The sequence below is a fragment of the Mus caroli genome, chromosome 12, assembly GCF_900094665.2.
Source record: "Mus caroli chromosome 12, CAROLI_EIJ_v1.1, whole genome shotgun sequence".
Lineage (NCBI taxonomy): Eukaryota > Metazoa > Chordata > Mammalia > Rodentia > Muridae > Mus > Mus caroli.
In genome coordinates this window covers 86,422,421-86,443,364 of record NC_034581.1, presented here as the reverse complement: position 1 = coordinate 86,443,364, position 20,944 = coordinate 86,422,421, and the positions used below count along the sequence as shown (strand labels likewise).

The 20,944-nt window shown below is 42.1% G+C and overlaps 1 protein-coding gene across 3 annotated transcripts in view; it reads left to right on the top strand.

Annotated features, from left to right (window-relative positions):
- Window positions 1-20,944, top strand: part of Cep128 (centrosomal protein 128) — a 339,922-nt gene that overhangs the window by 53,300 nt on the left and 265,678 nt on the right. For all 3 annotated transcript variants that reach the window (XM_021179476.2, XM_021179475.2, XM_021179474.2), the window contains exon 10: window positions 4,514-4,630. In XM_021179476.2, coding sequence (XP_021035135.1) covers window positions 4,514-4,630 — 117 coding nt within the window. The remainder of the gene's footprint in view (window positions 1-4,513; window positions 4,631-20,944) is intronic.

Genomic DNA, 20,944 nt, shown 5'->3' with positions numbered 1-20,944 from the left:
TGTGCGGCTCCATGCTTCCCGACGCTGGCCAGCTAGCTAGGCCTTTTAAGCAGGCACTGTGACAGGAGGCTTGTTGTCTTACTCTGGCTTGCTTTTGCCTTTTCCTAATCTCATTTTCAAATGTTTTCAGGCTCTTGAAAATTTTTGCTAATGAAATACCAGATTATGTTTTTTGCTCAACTTTCTATTGAGTTAAGCTTGTTTTATTATTCTGTGGGTCTTTAATGAACCTGGAGTTTACTGTTCTTTGGTTATATTGACATTTATCAAGCCCAGTCACCCTCTGATCTTTGTCCCCCGTAGTCATACCTGATTTTTTGTGGGGGTTTTTGGGGACTTTAGAGCTTAGGTCCTCACACTGGCTTACTTAGTGAGTTCCTGGTCCCAGCGACCCCTTGCCCTAGTCCCTAGAAGCAGGTCGGACTGCACTCAGATATCTCTGTGTTCTGCTGAACTCCCCATACCTAGGTGAGCCATGGTCATGTCCCTTTACGCCATGACACTGTTCTTTTTAAAGCATTGCATAGTTGTTGGTTTGACTTTGGTAGTGCACATTTTCTTTTTTTTTTTGGNGGTTTTTCGAGACAGGGTTTCGCTGTGTAGCTCTGGCTGTCCTGGAACTCACTTTGTAGACCAGGCTGGCCTCGAACTCAGAAATCCGCCTGCCTCTGCCTCCCGAGTGCTGGGATTAAAGGCGTGCGCCTTTAGTTAGTTCTGTGGGGTAAGAGATCTAAAGTAAGCAGTTATCATTTCATTTGAATTACACCCACAAAGCAATCAAATTGCCAAATATTGTCTTTTACATATTCTAGAGCTTTATTTATACCAGAATATAATGGTATAATGATTTCCACCAGTGAGTGGCGGTCCATTTATTTAACCCCACAGTATCATCATTGCTGTGCACCAGGAATTCAGTCCAGGCCAGATACAGCTGGTGCCACAAAAGCAGCCGCCCAGCCACCCAGTGTGTGCCCCTCCTCTGAGGCAGAGCCCTCTCTTAGTGCAGAAAGTTGGAAGTGCCTGATTGCGTACTTACCTGCCAGCTCTTATCAGGTTATGTTAGCACAGTTTGTTTGTGCACTGTGCTGTTCAGTAAGGTCTTCTGGTGTGTAAAGGCTTGGATAAGGTTTCACTAACCTCAGCTGGTAGCAGTCCTGATCTAAAGTAGCAGTCTTACTCAAAGCTTAAAACAATATTACTGAATTTTAGCAGGTCTTCTGAAGGCCATCTGATGTTTGTATAAAGCTTGATTTAGATTTTGTGACTCATTTATCCAGCCAAAGTTGCCGTTTACAGTCTAGAACTGTTTGACATATTGGGCCGTATCTGTGAAGTCAGGATGGCATGCTGTCAGAGAAGATGCAGTTTTGTTCCGTGAGCTGTTAAGCCTCAGAAGCTGCAGCTGTTCTCTCCTCTAGAGTTAAGTTTAAATAGACTTGCCAGCGCCGTGCAGGTTCCCCGTGCGAATTTCAGTACCGAGTACATCCATAAGAGAAGATAAACGAGAGCCCCTGACTCCCACCAGTTCCACTTCCTGCTGGTGCTTGTTGTTAATCACGTTTATTGTGCGTTATTCTGAGGCTGCAATTATTTTTCATGCATTTCCACAGTAAATAAAATACATCTTGAAAGTTTATGGAACACATTTTTCTTTGAGAGACAAAAAGTATTGGTTGTTGTCACACATGCCAAAATAAGACTTGTTAGTTCCCTGTGAATCGTAGTCTTTTTTTTTGGTTTGATTCAAACCGTGGTTTGGCATAAGTAGTTACTGTTGATAGCATGAGATCATGGTGGCTGTCTGTGGTAACAATGTGACAATCCAAGTTGTGGTTCCCTCATAGGGGAGACTGCAGTTCATGAGTTGTCTGTGTTTCATCTTGTTGGGTGTTTGATTGTTTATGGAGAACATTTCAGTTCACTTTAGTTTTCTGTAGTTGTGTCCCTACTAAAACTGAAAGTGTGAACACAGATCTAGCTGTTTCTGATAGCAGTGGTCGTTGATGAAATTCTAAGAATTTAGTATATGCTGCATGTGTAGACCATGGGTGTTGTGTAGACTACAGCAGCAGAACAAATAACAAGGATTTGTTTAAGTGGTGTTCTAGTTTCATTTTGTTGCAGTGACAAACACCATGACCAAAAGCAATTTAGAGAAAGAAAGGGTTTCTTATACTTCCAGGTCATAGATCATCATTGAGGAAAGTCAGAGCAAAAACTGGAATAGACTCTTGAAGCAGAAGTTTAGAAGAATGGATTCCCAGGCTCATGCTTAGCTAACTTTTTATGCAGCTCAGGACTATCTGCCCAGAGAAAGGTACCGCTCACAGTGGGCTGGGCCCTCTGTATCAGTTAACAGCGAGACAATCCCCACAGGCCAATCTGATTAGGCAATTCCTCAATGGAGGTGTTCCTCTCAGAAGACTGGAGGCTGGGTCAAGTTGACAGTTAAAACCTTTCCCTTCCCTTTTAGACTTTTGAGGCTCATGCTGGCTTCAAACTATGTAGCTTAGGGTTGTCCTTGAACTCATGACTCCCCTACCTTTATTTTCCAAGCACTGGAGTTAGAGGCATGCACCGGCAAACCTGGCTTTATATGTCTTTTTAAATGACAGGTTTACTGAGCTATAATTTCTCATCACTTTAATCTATTCTAATATGTAATTTAGTGCTTTGTAGTAAATTTACTCAGCTGTGTGACTGTTCCACAGCACAGTTCAATTTAGAGCATTCCTATCACTTTAGGCAAGTCCCTCATGTGTTCTAAAAAAGATCTCTTCCTCTTTCTTTTTTCTATCTCTGTCTCTCTCCCTCTATGTATGTCTGTCTGTCTCTGTCTCTCTCTCCCTTTCTGTATATATACACCAAAGTGCATGTGGTTCTCAACTTTCCTAGTGCTGTGACCCTTTAATACAGTTCCTCATGTTGTGGTGACCCACACCATAACATTTTGTTGCTACTTCATAGCTGATTTTGCTATTGTTATAAATCATAATGTATATAGTTATGCTTTCTGACAGTCACAGGTGACCCCTGTGAAAGGTTCATTCAACCCCAAAGAGGTCACACCCCACAGCTTGAGAACCACTGATGTAGGGGTTCAGAGGACAACCTCAGGTGTCAATTACTGCCTTCTGCCTTGTTTGAGACAGGGTCTGGTCTCTCGTTTAGTGTTTTGCCTGGCACGGTATCTGGCCCATGAGCTTCTGGGAATTCTTCTGTATCCATCTTATTTTACTAGAGATGTAGGGTTACACATGCCTGCCCCTCTGCTGCTTCATGACGGTTTTGGGGATCTGAACTCAAGGTCTTGTATATGCAAGCACCTTATGTACTGAGCCATCTCTCTAGCCCTATGCGCAGACCACTCCTGATTTTACATGAAACACAAAACAAGCAGAAAAATGTTTTAAATAATCGGGCCTTATTTATTCTTTTAAACGAATATGAAATGTCTCATGCCCTCAGACATATACATTGCCAGTGTAAATTATTTATGGAGATATATAATGACATGTATAAAATCGGTTTGAATTTGCACAACAGTTTATTAAGGAAGACCTCATGTCAGAAAGAAGAATTCCTTCATGTTTGTTTTTGAGTCCTAATTAAACATTTTTCAATTTGCCTTTCGTGTTTGATCTTTTCAATTTTTCATTGTTTAGTAAATCGCAGTTGAGAACCTTGGCAAGCTCATTCGGAGGCCTCTGGACGAGGTACTGCGCACTCCCAGCAGGGTCTTCCAGACCATCAGGCCCAGGGATAGACAGATAAAGGGCCTGAACAGATGGGGCAGCTCAGTTAATAAAGGCAATTATTGGCAAAGCTGTTATTTCACTTTGCATCACCAGAGGGCACTCTTTTCTAGTTAGTGTATTTGAATGCTGAGCAATTACTGTGTTGTAGTTTGAAAATTTTGAGTCCTGCTGTTGGGATCCAGGTATGGATATTTGAAACTGATGGTTGCTTTGTTTTGTAACTTTTAGTTAGCTTTTTAGCCAGGCATTCTAAATGGTGTCATTAGAAAGCGTTCTCTGAGGCATATAAAGTTTGTAAGACTAATGGGCCTCTTTCCACTGATGGCCGACTAAGCCATCTTCTGATACATATGCAGCTAGATACACGAGCTCTGGGGTACTGGTTAATTCATATTGTTGTTTCACCTATAGGGATGCAGATCCCTTTAGCTCCTTGGGTACTTTCTCTAGCTCCTCCATTGGGGGCACTTTGATCCATCCAATAGCTACAGGGGAACGCCAGGGCCAAGAAGTGGGAATGGGTGGGTAGGGGAGTTGGGGGGCGGGAGGGTATGGGGGACTTTTTGGATAGCATTGGAAATGTAAATGAAGAAAATACCTAAATAAAATAAAATAAAATAAAATAAAAAATTAAAAAAAAAGAAAGGGTTCTCTGAACAAGTCAGTGCATTAGGCACAGTGTTTCAGGGCAGCATGCGGTCCCCACCTCCCTGCTAGCTCCCTAATGCTACTTGTTCTCTGTTCATATTGAGGTTTCAGATCGAGTGGAGCGGCGGCTGCAGGAAATAGAACGAGAGATGCGCTTAGAAAGAGAGCTGGTGGAAAGACGTCATGATCAGCTGGGGCTCGTGTCCTTGAAGCTCCAGGAGGTTTGTGAGAAGTGCTTCCCTGGGGTGTGGGTGGTTATTTAGTCATTGCTACAATGGTTATCACTCTGTGTTGGGATATGGCTCAGTTGGCAGAACACCATGCAAACTGGGTGTGGTGGTGCCCACCTGTGATCCAGGCACCTGGGCGGGGTCGGGAAGATCAGAAAGAGCTGCAGTTCTAAAGGTTGCACATGGTATGTATAACCCACAGGTATACCATTTGTCCCGTAAGAGAAGTCTAGCCTCTGGTTATAGTTCAGAATGTAGAATGAGGCATCCTATAGTTTGTATGCCCTTGGCAAGGCATATGGGAATAATAATCTCTACCTAATCGCTGGGGTGGGAGGATAAATGAGCTCATGCTGGTGTCTTGAATGTGCTCAACAGAGTAATTACAACAGCTAAAGTGTAATTACTCTGATTGTTTTGGGGGCACGGTCTAGATACCAGGTAGCAGTGCATAACAGCTCATTTTGGAAATGGAATTTCATTGGCTCAGAACCTGTCCTGCAACTTGGCATCCCATCCTTGGGTGCTTGTGTTGCACAGTGGCAGATCTGAGTAGTGCTGACAGAAAATGTCCTGCTTATGGCATTGCAGCCTGGGCTTCCTAGAAGTTTGCCATTCTATGAATTAGTTTGTCATCAGACCAGCTTGGAAGCTGCGTGTTACTCTTTAGATCTCCAGTCCTTTCTATATTGAAATTTTAGATGTATGGTGTTAAAAAGTAGAACAAAGAGTTTTTGTGTAATTGGGTCTCCTCAACATTCATGTTTTACCAGCCTGACTTTGCCATCTTTTCTGACATACCTAAAGTGTATAGTGTCTTATTCTGACATGGCTTTGAGAAGGCCCCAGCTATAATGTCGTCTCCTGTTGCTGTGATAGAACACTGCCATAAGCAACTTGAGGAGGAAAGGCTGTATTTCAGCTTGTACTTCCACGTCACAGTCCATCCCCGAGAGGGTGGGACAGGAACTTGCAGCAGGAGGTGATGGAGAGCCGGTGGAAGAGCATGGTGTGCTGTCTTGCCCCTCATAGTTTACTTAGCCTGCATTTTTATAGCACCTATGAACGCAAGCCCAGGAGTGTCACTACCCACAGTAGGCTGGGCTCTCTCACATCATCAATCAACAAAATGCACTACAGACTTGCTTACAGGCAAATCTTATAGAGGTATTTTTTTTTTTCCCAGTTGAGAGTCCTTTTTCCCCAGTAACTCTTAATTTATGTCAGGTTGATAAAACCCAGCCAGGACAAATGTAAATATATTTACATTAAAGGGCCTTTATGAATAGTTTATATTGTTTAGAATCAAGGAATGCTGCAAACACAGTCTGAAGTGAAATGGGAAATGACATCTATCTAGAGACAGGGCTAGACACTACTGCGGTAATTTAAGATCTTTCCTTTCTCTGGCAGCAGTGCTAATTCATTCCTGGCTCCTAAGTCACCATTCACAGGTATAGCTGAAGCAATAGGGTATAAACCACAGAGAACAAAATGACCTATTCCACCATGTGTACATTTCAGGCTCTGAAGTTCAAGCCACCTTTACTCAAAGGTAAACTTACAAACTTTAGTTAGACCATTCCCGTGAGCATTACCATCGGTGAGTAGCCGCCATGTACGCCTCATTTTATGTGCACTACTCCATACAAGCTGGCCGTCAAGCCACTGAAGCCAGCATTGGGCCTAGTGTGTGTCAGGGCGTGGTCCAGGAGCTTCCTTTCTCATCCTGGCAGGTGCTTAGTCTTCCTGGCTATGATATGGAAGCATAGTTTTCTTTGGTGGGAGCTGGTTAGTGAATACCCACCTTGAGCCCAGTCCTCCCACATCTGGGCTTACTGACAACTTCTGTTCCTCTTGCCCCCCTCCCCCCCCCCCGTTCCATCCTTTGTGTAAATATTTTGTATTTAATTTATCCCATGTGCTTTCTCCTGTAATCACAGGACAGTGATTACAGTGGGGTGCTTAGCACCGTGCAGTCTGATGGCCGAGTTGTAGGTTTCATGCAAGTTTTGCTAGGCATGCCCTTCCCTGGCCCAGACTGAAGCCCGGGCCACAGGGCATTGATTTCTGTACAGAGATTTACTTTTCATCAGTGGTGACTTTGTAGGATGCTGGTAGGGTGTTTTTAGGGTGCTTTTGAGTTAGAGGTGTTGGGGTTCTTCGCAAGGAATCCAGAAAGCTGGCTTTGTGTCTTTTCGGAGTGCCACATGAGAAGTCATGTGCTAGCGGAGACTGAGCATCTGACTGTGGGGTTGCCTGCCAGGCTACTCACTCCAGCGCTGCTTTGATTCTCTTTTAGTTGTTTGTTTTATGAGGAGACTTGAAAAGATCCCATTTTTCAAATCATATTTTACCTACTAATTTGGGTGGATGTTGCTGATTTTTACTGTGAAACTATCATTACTGTAAGTGGTTCCAGCTTGTGATCCAAAGCAACCACGGAGCCATTGATTCCTTCTCTATGTACGTGGCGTGGACTTTCTCTACCTTTCATCTGTCTGTCTGTCTATCCTCCCTCCCAATCTGTCCATCTGTCTATCTTAGTGAAGACTCTTATTTTATTACTTTGAGTACATTTCCTCCCTGTCACTGAGAATTATTTTATTGACATTTCTTTTCAGTATTTAATATATCTATGAAGTATAAAAATTGAGAAAAATAGGAAAAGCAATGAATCAAAACAAATTAGGATTTTTTTTTCAGTTTTAAAATGCTCTTTCCTAAATTTCTCAAAAATGTATGTAGCTACAGATTGCTGACTGTTCTCAATTGGCCACTTTCTTCCCATATTAGTAGACACTCTGAGTTCAAACCAGGGAAAAAAAAATCAACCCTGAAAGGGCATAGTATAAGCTGTAAGGAGACAGTTGCCTTGCTTGAAAAAATTCCATTTTTTTCTCCATTTCACACAGGAGGCATGCCCCTGTTACTTCGTAGTTACTTGGAGGATACTAGGTTTGAATAATTAGATAGAGCAAGTGGGTAGCCCCCCCTCTTTAAATCTTGATTTTTATACATTTATTCTGAAAGCAAATTGCATCTGGTGAGCATAAGAATGGTACTGAAGTGACAATTGTTCTTTTTGCAAGAGAAAATTAGAGAAAATTTCTACACTTATTTTCCTCTCTCTGTAGAATGCACACAATTACAAAGGAAGGGGAGAGGAAGATTGCTTCCCACCCCAGTTCTGGAGAAGCCAAAGCCCGAGTGCGCACTGCCATTGTCAGTTAAGCTGGAGCTGAGCTGTGTTTGGTTTGTGGCCCTGACAATACAATAGAGAGATCACTTTTGATAAGAAACCTTTAATTTCGTACTTTTTCCCTTTAATGTAAGCAGTGACCTATACGTTTTTAACAGGTGCTTGTGGCTTATAGACGGGGCAGTGGGATCTGGAAAATATTAATTTGGGCTTTTTCCTGTTCCCTAGTTAAATGGCTTAGAGTGTTCCGGAAAGGTCATGCTTAAGGAGAGAGCTTTGCTTTCTCTTTTATATTGGAAACGCTTTTGGAAATTCCTATATTAAATGCTAATAGTCCGGGTATGTTTGTGTCTGGCTTTGGTGGGAGCTGAAGTCAGGTGGGTAAGAGGGCCTGGACTTTTTAACCATTATACTGTTTGACATTTTTAAAATGTGTGTCTCAAAGAGTGAAGAGCTATGAGCCCTAAAATTGGGAAATCAGGAAGATTCACTAAAAATATCCTAGGAGTTGGAGGTTGACAGTCATTTTCAGCCTAAGACACCCGATGGTTTTGAGGGGGACTTTGCCTCTTTCCATAAAACGAAAAGCAGTGCTGGGAAGCAGCAGATGCAGAGTCAGTCTCCTTTTCTTATCTAGAGGTGGTAGTTCCTGTGTAATGATTTTCCTTTCCATCCCCTGTTTCAGCATGGCCACTCCTACTGTTAGAGGTGGATGGCAGGCTTTCTCATGAGAGGCAGGATGGCCACAGGCTCTGGATCCTGTGTCATATCTCAGGAGAAGTCTTGCTGGGGGGTGGGGTTGGGGCTGCTGGTTATAGTTTGTGAGGTCATCCCTCTATATGTCCTTTAAGTTCGTTGACTGTATCAGTCACTTTTGTTGCTGTGATTAAAATACCATGACCCAAAGTGACCGATGGAAGAAAAGTTTATTTGGGCGAATAGTTTCAGAGGGGTCCATGACGGCAGCAAAGGTGTGGCAGCAGCTGCCTGGGGAAAGCCAAGTAAGCAAACTGCAAGCGAGGCGAGGCTTTGGGACTGCCAGTTCATCTCGGAGATAAAGGAGGCCTTGCTAGATAGACAGTGTTGAGCCATTTCTGTATGGCCGTGTTTTCCTGAGTAGGGTGTTTGAGCAGCTTTTCCCATATGTGCTGGCTGTGCACTTGTACTTGTGTGGATCTCTTGTTTGTTACATTTTCTCATGTAAACTGAGCTTGTTAATTGGGCTTGCTGGAAGTTTTCTAAAGTGGAGAGAGACTCAGAGTTGTTTTCTCTGACTCTCAGTTGCCTAGCATAGTGTTTGAGCACTTGGCCCTTCTACTCTAGCCTGAGCACCACGTCTACCATATATCAGTGTCCTGATAGTCTGTCTGCACCCCGGATGTCTCACAGTGGACCTGCTTGCCTAGTGCCATTCTGGTATCATTCTGTTTGAATCAGCATACCTCTTACTATGATATGGCAAATGCTAATGAAAGTCTTTCATTATGCTTCATGAAAACCTGGTGGAGTTTTGATCATAATTGCATCAAGTCTGTAGACTAATTTGAATGGAAGGTCTTTTGTATTGTTTTCAATAACATTTTATAAAAGCTGTTAAGTTCATAAAAGTTGTTTGAGGGTCTTATGCACCTTAAAATTATTCCTTAGTGCCTTAGGCTTTTTCTTCTTAGTGGGCACGAGACGCTGTCTTTCGTTGCATTTGACTGGTTATCGTAGGATATAGAAGAATACTGGTTTCTAGTTGACTGTTATATTCAGCAGTCTTAGAGGCACAGTGGACTGTTTTTAGTTATCTTTTTATTTCCCCCGACTCCCAAATTGGTCTCATTCCATGGGTGGAACCTGGGACCAGTGTGGAATAAAGTCACAGACAGCATGAGCTGTGGCCATATTCTTTGGTTGATGTGTTCCTAAAGTGCGTCCTTTACCTGCTCCTAGATTTGAAACAGCCATTCACAGAAACATTTCTGATTGTTCTGTTTGACAAGAGAACATTTTGTGTCTTTATTTTTTGCCTTCATTTAAAATCATGATGGGGTATGAGAGGTATCAGAGCCCTTAGCCACCTGCTTTATCTCTTATGACGTTTACATGTCATTGCTTCTAATATTACTGGTGCAGTGGTCCTTGATCTTGACCTACATAGGTGAGCACTTTTTGCTAATGATATGTTGTTTTTATGCATTGGTAAATTAATTTACTAGTGTTTTCTTTAGCAGTTTTATATTTACATTGATTACTGTGATCGGTCTATAGCATTTTCTTCATGCTACCTTCTCTGATTTTAATATGCAAGGTTATTTCCATGCTTATCACTCTGCAGAGAACTCAACTGCAAGGAGATCAGAGACCTCAACATACGACTTGGTACACTGAACTTGATAGAAGGAAAGTGGGGAATAGTTTTGAACTCATTGGCACAGGAAAAACACTTTCTGACCCGAATGCGGATAACACAGATACTCTGACCAACAAGTAATAAATAGGACCTCAAGAAACTGAAAAGCTTCGGTATGGCAGAGGTCACACCATTTGGACAAAGCATCAGGTGGCAGAATGGGTTTTATCAACTACACATCTTATAGATCACTAATATTTACAGATATAAAGAACTCAACAAGTGGACATCAAGAAAACAAACAACTCAATTGAAAAATGGCGTACAGATCTAAACATAGTTTTCAAAAGAGGAAAGAGAAGTGGTTGGAAAACACTTAAAAAATGCTCAATATTCTTAGTCATCAGGGAAATGCAAATCAAAACTACTTTGAGATTTCATCTTACATCAGCCAGAATGGCCAAGGGCAGTGAAAAAAATGACATGTCATGCTGGCAAGAATATGGTGTAGGAAGAATGCTTGTCTACTGCGGATGGGAGGGTAAACATGAAAATCAGTGGGGTTCCTCTGAAGCTGGGATAGGTTTGCTGCAAGATCCAGCTCTAACACTCTCGGGCATATATTGGAAAGATGTTTTATTCTACTACAGAGACACTTGCTTGACTTTGTTATTGGCTGGTCTATTCCTAGTAGCCAGGAATTTAAACTAGACTAGATGTCAGTTAGTGGATCAGTGGGTAGAGAAGTGTACGTTTACACAGAAGCATACTCAGCCATTAAAAAATGAAATAAAAATCATAGAGAAATGGATGGAGCTAGGAAAAAAAATCATCCTGAGCGAGGTAATACTACCTACAAAGACAAATATGGTGTGTGTTTGCTTATAAATGAATGTTAGATGTAAAGTCTTTGATGACCATCTACGATGTGTATAAGCACATAAGTTAGGCATGGAGTATGTGACTAGAGGGAGGTGTAGGTCTCCCTAGAGAGAGGAAATAGAATAAATTGTTATGAATGGACAAGAGTGGGTGATGGTGCAGGCAGTGGGGCTGGAACGGAGGATCAAACTATCCTCCGTTGGGGGTGGGGAAGGGATGGAACAGCTAAACCTAAGGACCACTTGAGGAGTCCCAGGGGACTGATACAGAAGCTTCTTAGAAGATATACACTATGTAGCAGAGCCAGTGATGTGTGAGAGATGGAGCCCCAAGCTGATATCTCTTATCACCAAACAAAACATTCAAGTAATTCAAATAACCCCATTAAAAACAGAGAATTCTCAGCTGAGGAATACCGAAGGGCTGAGAAGCACCTGAAAAAATGTTCAACATCCTTAATCATCAGGGAAATGCAAATCAAAACAACTCTGAGATTCCACCTCACACCAGTCAGAATGGCTAGAATCAAAAATTCAGGTGACAGCAGATGCTGGCGAGGATGTGGAGAAAGAGGAACACTCCTCCACTGCTGGTGGGATTGCAAGCTTGTACAACCACTCTGGAAATCAGTCTGGTGGTTTCTCAGAAAATTGGACAGAGTACTACCGGAGGATCCAGCAATACCTCTCCTAGGCATATACCTAGAAGATGGTCCAACTGGTAATAAGGACATATGCTCCACTATGTTCATAGCAGCCTTATATATAATAGCCAGAAGCTGGAAAGAACCCAGATGTCCCTCAACAGAGGAATGGATACAGAAAATGTGGTACATTTATACAATGGAGTACAACTCAGCTATTAAAAACAATGAATTTGTGAAATTCTTAGGCAAATGGATGTATTTGGAGGATATCATCCTGAGTGAGGTAACCCAATCACAAAAGAAGTCACTTGATATGCACTCACTGATAAGTGGATATTAGCCCAGAAACCTAGAATACCCAAGATACAACTTGCAAAACACAAGAAAATCAAGAAGAAGGAAGACCAATGCATGGATACTTCATTCCTCCCTAGAATAGGGAACAAAATACCCATGGAAGGAATTACAGAGATAAAGTTTGGAGCTAAGATGAAAGGATGGACTATCCAGAGACTGCCCCACCCGGGTGTCCATTCCATAATCAGCCACCAAACGCAGACACTGTTGCAGATGCCAGCAAGATTTTGCTGAAAGGACCCTGATATAGTCCTCTTGTGCCTGATATAGACCCTGCATAGCCCTCTTGTGAGGCTATGCCAGTGCCTGGCAAATATAGAAGTGGATGCTCACAGTCATCTATAGGATGGAACACAGGGCTCTCAATGGAGGAGCTAGAGAAAGTATCCAAGGAGTTGAAGGGGTCTGCAACCCTATAGGTGGAACAGCAATATGAACTAATCAGTACCCCCAGAGCTCATGTCTCTAGCTGCATATGTAGCAGAAGATGGCCTCGTTGGCCATTATTGGGAAGAGAGGCCCCTTGGTCTTGCAAACTTTATATGCCCCAGTACAGGGCAATGCCGGGGCCAAGAAGTGGAAGTGGGTGAGTAGGGGAGCAGGGTTGGCGGAGGGTATAGGGGACTTTTGGGATAGCATTTGAAATGTAAATGAAGAAAATATCTAATAAAAATTAAAAAAAAAGAATATATATACCATGTAACAGATACAAATGATGTGAGAGATTGAGCCCCAAGTTGATATCTCTTATCACCAAATCAAACATCCATAGCTGGAAATGGGTTACATTTAATTGAGTTGTTGGCCAAAGGGGCCTCATGGAAACCCTCAACACAGGCTATTGTTCTTCACAAACTGATAAGTCTCTGTTGCTGAAGACAACACCGACATAACTCAGAACACTAAGAGGCTGAGCTGATGCCTGCCTTGAGACTTCACCCCTTCTAACTAGTGTTCACAGTAATGGCAGGTACAGTGAACTCTGAAAAGAGAAAAGTAAACTATAAACCTTCCATCTACAATGGTGGCCTGTAAGATACGCTGGTGCAATAGTGGCACAAAACTTGTTGTAGTACGCAACCAATATCTGATTGGATTTAAGGCTCATGCCACAAGATGGAACCCCCGTATCCAATGCTGCACAGGTGATCAAGGACCTGAGACTGGATAGGCCAGGGACGTAGGGGAAAACGAAATGCTACTGTTCTGCTGAAGGGACGTAGCAACAACATTATGCCTTAAGACATTCTGCTGCACTCATAGGTCAGTGTCTTGTTCACTCATCATCAGAGAAGCTTACTCTTGCTCTAGATGGGAACCCAGACAGAGACCCACAGCTGGACAGTGTGCAGAGGGTAGTCCTACATGGGCTGTCTTCATCAAAGCCCTCCCCTCAGGGCTCAGAGAACTCTGCAGAAGAGAAGGTGGAAAGACTGTAGGAGCCAGAAGGGATGGATGGCTCAAGGAAACAAGGCCATCTAGACACGACAGGACTGAAGCACGTATGAGCTCACAGAGACTGGCAGAGTGAGAAGGTCTGAGTGCTGAGAGGGCAAGAGGACACAAGCCCCATTTCCAAACCTCCAATTGATAGTTGCTCCCAAAGGAAAAACTGATTTTGTCCGGTGGACTCCTGCTGGGGATACAACCCATACCTGAGGGCCGGCCCCGTGCCCAGCAGTAGAGCGAGCAGCACAGAAGCAGCACGGTGGCGGGGTTCAAGGGTCTTGTCTCAGGGTGCTCTGTCGCAGCTTTCCTTTCCCTTTAGGTCTCTTGTGTATATGTTATTGTTTCCAGTTTTGTATTTGTATTATCTGCCTATATGTTTCTTGTGCTTTTTCTTTGGCACTTTTTCTTCTGTTATTTTTACCTTTTTAAAAATTATTATTTAGATGTCTGTTTTTTAATAAGAGAAGGGGAAAAAAAGGGTGGATTTTGGTGGAAGGGCATTGGGGAGGATCTGGGAGGAATTAGGGGAGGGAAGACTGTAATTAAAATATATTCTATGAAAAAAATGTATTTTCCGTTAAGAAAACAAAAACAAAAAGGAAAGAAGCAAGGTTACATTAATCTTAAAAAGAGAGTTTGAATAGGTTTCATCTTTACTTTTTCTGGTTCAGTTTAAGAGAAATGTCAATATCTTTAATGTTAGTAAGAATGCGAGCATGAAGTCATTTGTACCTCCTGTTGTTTAGATGGCTGCAGACTTGGTTTATACAGCGTATTGATTTATAAAGCAGCTATAGTCCTTAGTATTATTAGATATACCTTTCCCACTTTCATGGAAAAAAAAGACCTATGACCTGTTCTATTTTAAAAAGATTGTTCCATCTTATTTTCTAGGCTTGGGCATTAAATATGCTTCTTTCAAAATATATGCTTTAAATTTATCACCAAACTATGTTTTGATGTGCTGTTCTCCTAGGATACTTTCCTTCTAAATCCATTATCGTGACTATTGCAAATTTCTCTATGTCTTTTTGGAATTTTCAGCATCTCTTTATATGCATATGTGTGTGTGTGTGTATGTATGTGTGTGTGTGTCTGTGTGTGTGTGTATGTATAATTATATATATATATATATTTTTTTTTTTTCCTCTCCTCAAGACAGGGTTTCCCTGTAGCTCTGGCTGTCCTGTAACTTACTCTGTAGATCAGTCTGGCCTCAGACTCACAGAGACCCACCTGCCTCTGCCTTCCAAGGATTGAGATTAATGGCATGCACCACCACTGGCCAACCATAGTTTTTAAACCTTGCTTTAAAAAACAAAGTATTTTTATTTTTTTTGGAATTTATTGTCACTTGCATTTGGACCTAGTTCCTTGGTGTTTTGGTCTCATGGTTAAGGACTCAATAAAACCAGTACCTGCTTTTCTCCCTTGCTTGGGCCCAACATTTTGTGTGTGAATCTGTAGGAGACGCAGATACTTATGTAAATTGTGTAGGTCTCACTTGTCAATTTTGTTCTATTCTTCCGTATTCCTATTTAATATATCAGGCTCAATTTCCCCCCTGATTTTTGTCAGTATTGCCTTTTTTAGTTGGTGTTTGTGGATTCTTGAATATTTTAATATCATGGTCAGTTGTTTTTAAAAGTTTACATAGTGGTAGGTTGTTTTTATTATAGTTGTTGTTGTTTTTGGACAGAGTCTCACTGTGTAGCTCTGTTCTTGAATGGGCAGAGAACTGTCTCCTTGTACTTATATCTCTGGAGTGAGTGCTGGGATTACAGACATGCACTGCATGCCTGGCTCTTAGTGAGTTTCTATCAAGGTTTCTGCATTTGTGCATGCTTTTCTTTTCTTTATTTTAATCCTTCTTCCCACTTTCCTCATAAGAACCTTACCACTGGCCTTAAAGCAAGCTCATCAGGTAAGCTCAGCCGTATTGATATGTTGGAAATGCTATTATCTGTCTTCTTTTTTTTTCCTGCTGTCCTTGTCTATGGATTGTTTTGCAGTTTTAGATTATGACTTTGCACTTTTAGATTATGTTTCCATCTTTAATGGATGTTACACATTTTTAACAATGTCTGTACATGGCAACATTTAGAATATAAATAAATAAAATCATTTGATAAAAAGTGTGTATACATTTGAGTGTGTTTCTCTGTGTGTGTGTGTGCAAGCACATGCAGGTATGCCTGCACATGTGTGTGTATTTGGAGATCCAAGGGAGTCTCAGGTGTCATTACTCACTATCTACCTTAGTTTTGGAGACAGGATCTCTTTCTGAACTTAGAGCTGACCCATTCAAGAGACTGGTTCAGCTAGCAAGCCCTGGAAATCCCAATCTGACTTCATCGGTAGCTATAGGCATGTGCTGTTGAACCCATCTTTCTTCTGAGTGCTGTAGGGAATGTATCTATGTCTGTATGTTCATGTGAGCACCTGACCAACGGAGCCATCTTTCCAGCCTCAGTCTAAAAACTTAAGCATACCTACTTGAATATGCTATTCTGCAAAGCTGCCTTAACCAGAGTGGTTTTTCCTATCTTATCGGGGCATTCATTCATTCATTTACATTCCAGTTTAGCTTAACATGACTTTCTTGCCATCATCAGATAGGACTTTCTACACTTCCTCTCTTTCTAACATAGCCTCCCAGTGCCTCACTGTTGAGTGCCATGGCATATTACACAAACTGTAACTGCTGCTTGCTTACTTGTGTGGTTGTATTGTCTTCTTCCCTAGAATGTGGTTTTCTCTGCCAAACACCAGGTCACTCCCGTCTACTCTTGTCCCGGGACTCGAAGTACCAGGCCATTCACGTAGTATGCTGTTATGCTGCCAACAGCTGCTGAGCAGATGAGCGTTATTTTCAGATGTAAATGATCCTTGCTGTACGTAACACTTTGGGAGAGATGATCTCCATGCAGAGGCTTTTCCAGAGCAGGCGAAGGTGAACTCTACTTCATTGAGATTTAATATGAAATGGTTCAATGACAGAGCTAGAACCCTATGAACATAATCAACCACAATTTATTTATTTTTTTGTTTTGTTTTGCTTTATTCTTTTTTTTTTTAATTAGGTAATTTCCTCAATTACATTTCCAATGCTATCCAAAAAGTCCCCAATACACTCCCCCCCCCCCAGTCCCCCCCCCACCCCCCCCCACCCCTTGGCCCTGGCATTCCCCTGTACTGGGGCATATAAAGTTGGCAAGTCCAATGGGCCTCTCTTTCCAGTGATGGCCCAAACACAATTTAATATTATAGAAATAACATGTTCCCCATAGCAGGCTGCTAGTCCTGATGTTATGCTGACGCTCATCTATGAAGTCCCATGCTATTAGGAGAATTGGTTGCTGTTTCAGTTTGTCATAGTAGTTGAAAGCTTAGAATAGAGTTACCCCAGGTACATGGATTCTAAGAGTAAGGCCTCTTTGGTACAGTATTTGTGGGAGATCGTTCAGTTCCAAGATTGTAGATAAGATGGCACAAAGACTTGTTTCTTCTATAGTTCAACAGCAGATCCCAAGTAGATTCTGTTTTGGAACATTAGCTAAATAATGGACAGACAGTCTTAACACATAGCAAGGCTAATCTGGAGTTCTTGATCTTGCTGAGACTGCAGGCGTGTGCTCACCATGCTGGGCTTCGGAATAAAAACGTAAGGAACCTTCGATACAGTTCTGTTCTTTTCCTTAGTGGGTTTTTTTTTCCCTGAATGTTTCAACTAAAAACTTTCATGTCGTTTGTGTTTAGTGTTTCAAATTTAGTTGATAAAAAATGGTGGTAGGAGAAATGCTTGCTAAGGACTTGATGTATTGTTTTTGACCACTAGTCGTCAGTATTGAACCATCAGTAGGCATTATTTCTTCAAGCTCCCAGGTCGGTTTAAGATGGATTCCCTACAGACTATACATCCCAGCTCTTAGCATTTCTGTAAACTGTCCTTGACATCAGTCTCACAATTAAAAACAATATCATTATTTGTCATTTTAACATTGAAACTGTATAGCTTCACACTGGTGTAAAATTCAGGAATTACATATGCTACATGGAGTCTGGAGCTGACTCGTTGCTGCTTTAATACTCCAGATCCAGGCTTCCCTCCCTCCCTGCCTCCTCCCATCCTTCCCTTTATGAAGGAGTTAGTCTGTTTAGTTGCAGAAAGGCGGAGACCACCTTTTGATATGAAAGTTAATTTTATATGTTCCTGATTCTTTTCCACTTTTAATGTGTCCGAGCTTTAAGCCAGCATCCTAGACACCCCTGTTTTCTATAGTCGCATCTCACACGAGCCTTTTCCTAACATTGTGTCTTTCTCTTACTCATGACCCCTTTTGTACCTTGAACCATTTACCTTTGCTCCTGTGATTAGCACTGTTCAGTTTCCCTTCAGTGAGTCTCATTTTTCCTTGATAAACAGACATGGTTTATTGCTTAGTGCATTTAATTGATTTCTATTATTAAGATCTGTTAATTCTTTTTGTCACATACTGAAACAGGTTCTAATTATTGCTCAGGAGGGGAGGAACAAATTATTTGTAATCATCGTCCATTTGCGGTGAAGCTTTCAAGCCCTGTTCAGAGCTGTAAGGTTCTTTACTCAATTGATGGAGCTGGGATGGGAGAAAGCACACAGGCTCAGAACGTGTGATCTGAGAGCGAGGTTTCCATGGCCTCTCCAGCCACGCTTGGATGGGGACCAAGTCACACTGATGTTGACGCTCTGCACAGACTTGGGGCCCGCAGCTCGCTCTCCCATTCTTGCCCCTCTGACCTGCGGACTTCTTCAGAAGGGGCTCGAGCTTAGTTTTTGTGTGTCTTCCATCCAAAGAAAGACAAGAAACAGACCATGCATCTTCTAAGGAAGATGGATAATCATCTCGATGTCAGATGTACTTTTAAGTGTTGAGAACTGAGTTTCTGCTGTCTTTGTTGTCTGTTTTTCTCTCATTCTTCACACCTTGTCAACTCTGATTTAAAAATAATTGTGAAAGTTGGCTCTATCCGCTTTGTAACTGCTACTGACTGTTGCCTCTGCTGCTGTCTTCTGCTTGTGCAAACAGAGTAGGCCGCTGGCCTCAAGTCTCACCTCTTTGTCACCTGCGTGGCATGCAGATGATATCACATTCTTCTTTTATCACAGTTACAACAAATTTAAAAGCCTCACACTAAAAGTCCCTTGCATCTGGTTCCTGGTTTCTTCTCACTGCAATGTTCTGTTATTCTCACCCTTGTGAACAGTAGGATAGTTACAGTAACCTCAGGCCAGCATGCTGGTTTAGCAGCACAGATGCTTGGTGTAAAGTGGGATAACCTGATTTTGGTCTCCTGAACTCATATGGTGGAGAGATGGCCTTTGCAAGTTCAATCATGTTCCCACAGGAAAGTCAGAGCCATCACTGTCGCATCCGCTGGGCTTCTGCCCTTCTGTGGGCATGCTCTGCACTTTCTGCCTTTGGACTTTTGTACTTCCTGTTTTCAGAGACATGAAGTTGATCTTTGAAACAGTTGTGTGGCTTATGCCTGCCTTTCCTTTCGAATGCTACTCCAGAAAGCCTTTAGTAACTATTCAAGAAAAATGCCCCTCCTTCCTTTCTGAGTTTGTTACATTTGTTTCTTTTTCCTTTTCTTTTTCTTTTTTCTTTTTGGTTTTTCGAGACAGGGTTTCTCTGTGTAGCCCTGGCTGTCCTAGAACTCACTCTGTAGACCAGGCTGGCCTCGAACTCAGAAATCTGCCTGCCTCTGTTTGTCTCACAAGAGCTGGGATCAAAGGCGCGTGCCACCATGCCCGGCTATTTCTTTTTTCTTTAACAATACTTTTCCACTATTGTCACCTTTCTGTCCCCTAACCAGCCTTTGAGGGTGGGCTCTTCATGGCTTCTGCTTATGGTCCTATCTCAATTCCTATAACAATGCCTGAGAAATAGTAAGTCCAAGTTAGGTGTTCATGGAATGAATGAATGAATGAAAGAATGAATGCTGTATCCAGTATCCTCAGAATACCACTTAGTTTGATATTCATTTGGCGAGCACTGTCGTATGCTATGTGCTGGGTGCTGTGTTGGCAGCCATGGGTTTAACATTACCTACGATACTGCCTTGCCTTTGGGTCCTCTTCATAATTTTTGTAAGGCAATATTTCCAGGTATGCACGGGCTGTAGAGGACACCGGAGGGCAAAATGTTATTGTTTTGGGCCCTTTGTGGCAACGTTTGTGCTTGAGAGATCCCATATTTCTGCTGGGGCTTAGTATTTTCCAATTGGTCTGAGAAGTGTTTCTGTGGGTGTGAGTTTTGCCCCTCGCTTATTTACTGGCTACTTACTATGTGGAGCACTCTCTCGCTCCGGGGCTCGAGGACTTAAATCCTGACAGCCATGGTTCTGATTCCCACCACTGCCCTTTCTCTTATCAGTTTCCTTCATGTTATTTGTTTTTCTCGCTCTTCAGTGTTTATTACCATATGGATTATTTTATTAATTTTTCCTGGCAAAGAGGAAAATGCTGTTCGTAGCAAGGGTTATGAAAGAGTCGTCAATGTCAGCACACTGATAAAAAGGAAATGGATGGACAACAGGGCTCAGCTCTTAGGGGCTCTATCCTGCAAAGGTGTCTGACACCCCGCTTAGGCACGGTTTATGGTGAGCAGGTCCCACATATGCTCTGAAACAATTCTAACTTTTTTTTTTTTTTAAATTGTAAAACAGTTCCCCCAGACCTTCCGGGAGCAAAGTCAGGAAAGGTCTTGGAGAATCTAGGATAAACTTTGTAACAGATTTCCATTTCCATTTCCACTCAGGGAGTTGTGGTGGTTCACCAAAGTGGTAGTTCACCAACATCGTAGACAGTGTTTGCAAGCCACTGAAGCCCTAGGAAATGCTGCCTATATTAAAATGTTCCACAAATACAGACCTAGTGTATAGAAATGATAAGGTACACGCTGAGAGTTTAGAGCTGTGCTATCAGCTCAGAAGCTGCGGCATGGCTGTTGTCAGCCGTTGGATTTCTTAAACAGAGCAGTTTTGTGAGCTGGTGTGTAGTGTAAGCTGTCCCAGAATACCTGTCACCTCTTTTTGATATGAACGACAGTTAAGTTCCAATTTTCTTAGGCTTTCACTTTTTCTTTTTCTTTCTCTGTCCTGGAACTCACTCTGTAGACCAGGCTAGCCTGGAACTCAGAGAATCTGCTTCCCAAGTGCTGGGATTAAAGGCGTACACCACCACTGCCCAGCTAGGCTTTTAGTTTTTAAGGAAAACTTATTCAATCTATTAGTTATGAAATGCTGACTTCTGCTCCTCCCACTTCCTCATTTCAAATGTCTTTCTTTAAAATTCTGTAGTATATATTAATTTACACTTTTTAAGAAGTTTGAAAAGTGTGAGTGAGTGTGTGTATGTGTGTGAGTGTGTGTGTGTGTATGTGTGTG